Source organism: Oryzias melastigma, linkage group LG20, assembly GCF_002922805.2.
Source record: "Oryzias melastigma strain HK-1 linkage group LG20, ASM292280v2, whole genome shotgun sequence".
In the NCBI taxonomy this organism is placed as follows: domain Eukaryota; kingdom Metazoa; phylum Chordata; class Actinopteri; order Beloniformes; family Adrianichthyidae; genus Oryzias; species Oryzias melastigma.
Genome location: NC_050531.1, coordinates 519,053 through 526,564, shown reverse-complemented (window position 1 = coordinate 526,564; position 7,512 = coordinate 519,053). Strand labels below are relative to the sequence as shown.

The following is a 7,512-nucleotide window of genomic DNA, read 5'->3' as shown; positions in this document are numbered from 1 at the left end:
GGGCGGCAGCTGGATTTGAGGTTCAGATTTAATTGTGCTGATTTTGTCCTCAGTTATACTGCTGGGTTTTGTTATTTTAGTTTGAGGTTGGACCTTGGTAGTTTTGGTTTGCAGACTTTGTTTGTTTCTTTTGAACAGTTGGATTTTGGTTAGACGACTCTCAGCTGGGAGCTGCTGACTCCCACGGTCGACATGGCTGAGTCGGCAGTTCTTCCAATTCCTTTTGGTTTGTCTTTGTTTGGACCAGCACACAACTTCTTTCATTTTGTTCTTTCTTTGTTTTAGTTTATTAAATAAACTGCTCCTTTACCCTTAGTGTCCAGTTTTTATGTTATAGTCACTTTTGTACATTTCCCACTAGACCTGAGGCAGGTGTGCCTGTTGGGGACGTAACAACTGTTTTCATCAGAGTGGGTGTCCTCTTCAGAAATGTCTTCATTCAGCCACGTTTGAACTTCATCTTTGGATCGTACATGAAAAGATTCAGCACATTTTTCCTAAAAGAAGATGGTAAAGGAGGTCAGAGGTCATGATCCAACAGTCAGAAACTTCTGGACAAACATGGAGAGTCGAGGGAGGAAGAGATGCTGAGGAACATCTGGATGATCCTCTAGACTTCAGGATGATCTGATGAACCATTGGAGGACATTTCTGGAACTTTCTGTTACATTTGGAGTCAAACTGATTCAGATTTGAACAAAAAAAAAAAACCATCAGAGCAGCAGTCAAACACGGTGGTGGGAGTGTGATGGTTTGGGAATGCCCTGCAGCTTCAGCAGCTGGATGATGGTTTATTTCAGTGACAATGAATGACAATGTTTGACTACCTTTGTGTAGAAACTGTTCCCAAACTGTTCTTAAAAAAGGAAATCTTTCCAGACGTAAAGATGCTGTTGGTTGGTACAAACGTTTCAGAAACGTTGGGGAAAATGACCATATGTGTTATGTGTTCTTTGGGTTCTTCTTTCAGCTTGGAAGCCTGATCTACCTCTCCAGTAACATTATTCCACAGGACGAGGTATTTGTCCCACAAAACGTCAGAGTTTGGACAAACAAATGGAGCCCAGCATGTTGACACCAGTCAAATCCTAACTTCTGTTTTCAGCCTCAAGCTGCTTTTCAAGTGAGAGGAGAAATGCTGCAGAGAATCCGCTCCAGTTCAGAGAGGGTGAGTTCGAGTCCAAAGGAGGTTTCCATGGAAAAGGATCCTGGTCATTAACCGGAGGGTCCTCTCGTCTCCAGCTGACCCTGGTGGCCTTGAACCAGCCGCACTCGGGCGACATGATGGGCCTGGACATGGTTGACCGCATGTGCTACGAGCAGGCAAAGGCCATGGGTTTGGCTCCCCACTACCGCGCCTTCATCTCCTCCCACAAGCAGGACCTGGTCCATGTGGTCTACCCTGGTTTCAGAGAAGCTCTGCCAGTGACCAACCTCAGGGTCTGGATCGGTTTCCTTCAGCGAGCTGACGCTCCTCCTGAATGTGTCTAACTCAGCGCTGTCTTTTCAGGGAGACGTGATGTTCTGGAACTGGCGCTCCATTTTCAGCGGGAACGGAGGCTCGTTCAGTCCTAGGATACCCATCTACTCCTTTGATGGCCGGGACGTGTTATCTGACCCCTTCTGGTGTGTGACTGTAGCTCTGCAGCGCTCTTGTCTGCGTTTGTCCTCTTGTAACATGTTCCTCTCCGTCTGTCAGGCCGAAGAAAAGCATCTGGCATGGCTCCACCAGCCGGGGGCTCAGGATGGTGGACAAACACTGCGAGACGTGGCGAGCAGACAACCTCTCTGTCACCGGCCAGTCGTCCAGCCTGACCTCCGGGCTGCTGCTGGGCCAACAGACGCGAAGCTGTTCCAACGAGTTCATCGTCCTCTGCATCGAGACCCACAAAAACCTTTGACCTTTTCCCTGCACCCCTCTGCATCCACGATGACCCAAAACAGGAACATCAGGACGTGTTCAGCTCCTCCCCCATGCTGCAGTGTGTCATGTTTAAGCCCCGCCTCCTGTTGTTTCCCGTCAGCCTGTTCATGAGGCCTTACTTACTCCTGCAGACGACTCCAGGTATGTTCTGTCCAGGTGATACCAGGGGATGTTGATGCTGCGCTAAACTAAAATCAATGCAGAGCGACCTGGAGGCACATCTAGGAATGTGAAACAAACTCATTTGGTTTGGCTAAAAACATCCAAAGATTAATGTGGTGATGAAACTCTGCAAAAAGCACCTTAATTTTCACTAGAACAATGTTTTCAGGGGTAAAACTATTCTTGCATTTTACTGAAACAGAAGACAGACTGATGCAGAGATGTGGACGTCTCTGACATGTCCTCACGCTTCCAGATTCTAGTTTTCTAATGTTTTTCTTACTGTTTTTTATGACCTTAAAGAAAACGTTTCCAGCATGAAGTGAGACGAGCAGAGTTCAACCAAAGTCCTGTTTAATGCACTGTACCGTATTTCCTTCTGTCACATCGTAGTTTTTCTGTAGTTTTCATCTGTTTTTGTCTCTCTGACTTCCCAGCTTCTATAGGGTTATTTAATTTAATGTCAGTGATTTATTTATGCCGTCACAGCACATAAGGTGAAATCAAATGGTTCAACTGAAGAATGTAAATTATCATTTGTTTGTCAAATGGTTGTTTGTTCTCACTTTTTGTCTGCTGTGATCTTTAGTTTTGTACTTTGCCTTTTTCTAAATAAAATTTTGACTTTTTTAAAATTTGAGGCTAAATTAAAGTTGAGAAGGAGAATTGGGTTTTAATCAATGAAGCAAAAATAGATTAATGTAAAAGAGAAACAATAAGAGACCAAAAGTGAGAGCATGTCTTTGTAAAAATGTTGGTGCTTTGTTGAATAAAATCCTTTTCTTTTCATAGATGTTCGGGTTTTATTCTCAGCCATTTAAGATTTGACAGCTCCCTTAATTGTGTGTAAATAATAATAATAATAATAATTTAGTATCTGGTTATAAATTGATGTAGCTGAAAGTTAAATGACCTATAAAACATAGGAGCTAATGTTCAGATGTAGGATTACACAGATAATCATCATTTCTGTGAGTTTAAGTCATAATAGTTTAATTTGGAAACCTTTCCTCCTCCTAACAGAAAATCCTATTTATATTATATTATATGTTTGTTTTTTCTTTATGGTATCCAAAGTGTTAAACAAATGAAAGATCAAACCTGAAAAACTCTCTGGACAATTTCGGGTTGACTCAACATGTAACAGAGCCCACACACAACAGAGGGAATATTCTTGATTTATTGATTACCAAAGGTCTGAACATCTCTAAGGTGACTGTATGTGATTTAGGTCTGTCTGATCACTGCTGTGTTTTCTGTGAGAGCACAATTCCAGTACACACAAATGTTTTGAGGGAGGAGATCACAAAACGGTATATAACTGAAAATACTAGTGAGATGTTCAATCAGATTTTCTCTCTGACTCCTCTCTCTCAGGGGATTCAGTCAATGAACTTGTTAATAACTTTAATTCCAACATGTCAAATATCATGGATAGTATTGCTCCTAGGAAGGTGAAGGTGATCTCTGGTAGGAAAAAATCTCCATGGAGAAATTCCATTCTGGTAAAGAACGGAAAAAGAGAATGTCGGAAATCTGAACGCAGATGGAGAAAATCTAAACTACAGGTAGATTATGACATCTATAAAGAGAAACTTCACTTATATAATTTACAACTGAGCAATGCAAGGAAGTCCTATTTTTCTGAAATTATTACCAAAAACTCCCATAATGCTCGGGCCTTATTTAATATAGTCGACAGGTTGACAAAACCCCCTGTGTCAGTGGCACCAGACAGAACCACAGCACTGAAACGGCTCTGACCAAAGTGACTAATGACATACGTTTGAATACAGACAGTGGAAATATGTCAGTGCTAGTTTTACTGGATCTCAGTGCTGCGTTTGATACAGTCGACCACGCAATACTACTGAGACGACTGGAAAACTGGGTGGGTCTCACTGGGCCAGTACTGAATTTAAATCCAGGTTAAAGACTCACCTGTTCTCAGCTGCATGTCAAATGTTTACATCTGCACTGTTTATCTATTCATGTTTTAAATTAAAATATTTTACTTTATTTTATTTAAATGATCACATCTTTACTATTTCTTTTGATAGTTTATTTTAATGTTTTATGTAAAACACTTTGAATTGTCTAGTTTACATGTATATGTGTTGGGCAAGTTAGTTATTTATCAATTCTTTTATTATTGTGTTAATCTGTCCATATTTTGTTGAAAGTAAAGTGAAAGTGAAAGTGAGACTCTTATTTTGAAGAAAATGCGGAAGTTCAATGCTAGCATGAGAATGGCGACTCCCGGGAGTCCTGCGCTCCGTTTCGTGACGGGAAAAGTTCTGTTTCTGCTCGTAATCTGGTCTAATCTCCATTTTCCCTGCTGGGCGGCGGACAGGAACGACCGGCCGATAATCGGTGAGTTTTTACGGACTTTTATTTTCTCTCGGAACCGTAAACGGTCTTCCGCTCGGAAATGTCGAGTCATGATGGAGCTCCTCGCGTCCCGGTCCTGCAGGGGTCCTCTCTCAGGAGCTGGTCTCAAACGGAAGCTCGTACATAGCCGCCTCCTATGTCAAGTTCCTGGAGTCCGCCGGAGCCCGCGTGGTTCCGGTTCTGTGAGTGTTTGTCCGCGTACAGATTACCGGGCAGAACCGGAAGATCCGCCGTGACCTCTGCTCTCCCCCCGCAGGATCAACCAGACCCCGGAGGACTACAAGAAGCTCTTCCTCTCTATTAACGGGTGAAGCAGATTCTAGAACATCGGAGAGTTTCTGAACGTCCACATACAGAGGGTCTAAAAGTATTCAGTCAGACAACAATTCTATGAGTTCTACTAAAGAATATGAGAGAAGCCTGTTACTGTCATCATAGATATACCTCAACTATCAGACAATAGGAGAAAAACATCCAGGAAAGTTTTAAAGAATTTATTCGTAAATTATGGTGGAAATAAGTCTTTGGTCAATCACAAGTTCATCTCAATACTTTATCAACCATTTGTTGGCAATGGAAGTAGTCAGATGTTTTCTCAAACTGTTGGTCCATTCCTCCTGCAGATCTCCTCTAGAGCGGAGATGTTTTGGTCCATTCCTCCATCAGATCTCCTCTAGAGCAGTGATGTTTTGGTCCATTCCTCCTGCAGATCTCCTCTAGAGCGGAGATGTTTTGGTCCATTCCTCCATCAGATCTCCTCTAGAGCAGAGATGTTTTGGTCCATTCCTCCATGTAGATCTCTTCCAGAGCAGTGATGTTTTGGTCCATTCCTCCATCAGATCTCCTCTAGAGCAGTGATGTTTTGGGGTTGAGATCTGGAGACTGGCTAGGCCACTCCAGGACCTTGAAATGCTTCTTCTGAAGCCACTCCTTGGTTACCCGGCAGTGTGTTTGGGATGGTTGTCATGGTGACAGACCCCTCCATGTTTCATCTTCAGTGCTGATGGAAGGAGGTTTTAATATCTGACCATACATGGTTCCATTCATTCCTTCGTCCTGGTTCTGCAGCCTAACCTGCAGTATTGGTGGCTGACTGAATACTTTTTTGCTCCATCAATGTTCTGAACTGTGATGTTCCCCACAGTAAAGGTGTGTCTTCATCCACAGGATCCTGTTTCCAGGCGGAGGTGTTAACATCACGTCTTCTGGGTACGAGCGCGCTGCAGAGATCTTCTACCAGCTGGCTCTGACGGTGAGCGAGCGGCGATGGCGGTGACGTGGTCATGTGGTCTGCGTTGGGGTAAACGTCTCACTTCCTGTCAGGCCAACAAGAACGGCGACTTCTTCCCCGTGTGGGGCACCTGCCTGGGCTTTGAGGAGCTGACGTTCCTGACCAGCGGGAAGATGCTGCTGTCGCACACCAACACCAGCGCCGCCGCGCTGCCTCTGAACTTCACTGAAGGTAACGAGGTGTAGACCAAGTTCTGATGAAGCCCAGCAAGGGGTTCAGTTCTGCTTTTTGAGCTCAGCTTCACTTTTGGTTCCTCTTCCTCCAAACCAGGAACTGAAGGAAGGAAGCTGAGGTCAGAGCTTCAGACGTTCTTATTCCAGTTAAAGGTGTAGAACTGATCCGGGTCGGTCCGCATGGTTGATGCTGGTCCACATGAAGGCAGCAGCTTCAGCCTGACCGTAGATGTGATCAGACGGATTCTGCTCCTCAGAACATCATCAGAACAATAGAAATCTGCTGACAGACAGCAGCTCCTCAGGTTCACATCTGTTCATCCACATTCATGTCTTTAGAGTCGACCCAAATGTCCCAGTTTCTCTGGTTCTGGATGGCTTTGGATCAGAGCAGATCTGACTGTGTCTTTAGAAACAGTGTTAGAGGGAAAACTGGGACACGAGTGATGCTGACCAGAACCTCTTCATCTCTAAAGCTCCGTTCACGTCACACATGTTCAGCAACTCTCTGAATGAGCAACACCTTTCAGCACGCGCTGTTCACACTGCACAAGCAGGGAGGGACTTCTTCTTTTTGATGTTCAAACCAGTACTAGCAGACCTACAGTCAGAAGAGGTTTAAATCTGGTGAATCGTTCTCCAGAATTTTTCTTTCACAGTTTAATTCACCGCCATCTAGGACAGGGGCAGAATGAGGCCACGCCCACACCGCCATCAACGACAGAAGCCCCTGTCCTAGATGGTGGTGTGGGCGTGTCCTCATTCTGCCCCTTTCCTAGATGGCGGTGTGGGCGTGGCCTCATTCTGCTTCTGTCGTCGATGGTGGTGTGGGCGTGGCCTCATTCTGCCCCTGTCCTAGATGGCGGTGTGGGCGTGGCCTCATTCTGCCCCTGTCCTAGATGGCGCTCTAGAGGAGCTGCCTGACTGTGTAACTGTCCTTTCCAGACGCCAAGCGCAGCCGCATGTTCTCCGCCTTCCCCGCCGAGCTGATGGCGGCTCTGGCCTCCGAGCCTCTCACGGTGAACGCCCACCAGTTCAGTCTGGCGACGACGGTTCGTCCCTCGACCAATCCGGGGGTGGGGGGGCATTTCAGACGGACCAGTAAAACCGTTTTCATCTTTTCCAGACGTTCTACGCGGATGAATCTCTGAAGAACTTCTACAGAGTTCTGTCCACAAACACAGACGGAACCACAGAGTTTGTGTCCACCTTTGAAGGTACGATGACAGAACATCACCTTCATGCTGCTGAGCGCCGGTCTGAAGCATCTCTGTTCCTGAGCAGCGTACCGCTATCCGGTTTACGGGACGCAGTGGCATCCAGAGAAGAACGCCTTCGAGTGGACGAGGTCCTTCATCCCTCATTCTCCGTCTGCTGTCAAGACGACCTTCTACATGGCGGAGTTCTTCGTCAGTGAAGGTGAGGCTGATGAGCTGCAAACATCATCACGCTGGAACTGGAACTCAGGTTCGTGTTTTCCTGCAGCGAGGAAGAGCTTCCACAGATTTGAATCCAAGGAGGAAGAGGATAAAGCTCTGATCTACAACTACAACCCTGTTTACACCGGAGCC

The 7,512-nt window shown here is 45.5% G+C and overlaps 2 protein-coding genes across 4 annotated transcripts in view; both read left to right on the top strand.

Annotated features, from left to right (window-relative positions):
• The window catches only part of LOC112151512 (collagen alpha-1(XVIII) chain), a 42,395-nt gene extending 39,679 nt beyond the window's left edge, over positions 1–2,716 (top strand). For all 3 annotated transcript variants that reach the window (XM_024280481.2, XM_036217474.1, XM_036217475.1), the window contains 5 exons: positions 971–1,018; positions 1,106–1,168; positions 1,243–1,440; positions 1,511–1,626; positions 1,700–2,716. In XM_024280481.2, coding sequence (XP_024136249.1) covers positions 971–1,018; positions 1,106–1,168; positions 1,243–1,440; positions 1,511–1,626; positions 1,700–1,901 — 627 coding nt within the window. In that variant the 3' untranslated portion in view covers positions 1,902–2,716. The remainder of the gene's footprint in view (positions 1–970; positions 1,019–1,105; positions 1,169–1,242; positions 1,441–1,510; positions 1,627–1,699) is intronic.
• Positions 2,717–4,304: 1,588 nt separating this feature from the next.
• Positions 4,305–7,512, top strand: ggh (gamma-glutamyl hydrolase (conjugase, folylpolygammaglutamyl hydrolase); the record flags this gene model as incomplete). The annotated part of the gene is given in 9 exon segments (XM_024280483.2): positions 4,305–4,459; positions 4,560–4,659; positions 4,734–4,784; positions 5,645–5,729; positions 5,801–5,939; positions 6,887–6,993; positions 7,068–7,158; positions 7,226–7,360; positions 7,427–7,512. Coding segments are annotated over 9 exon segments (945 nt in total), but the record flags the coding sequence as incomplete, so codon positions are not given.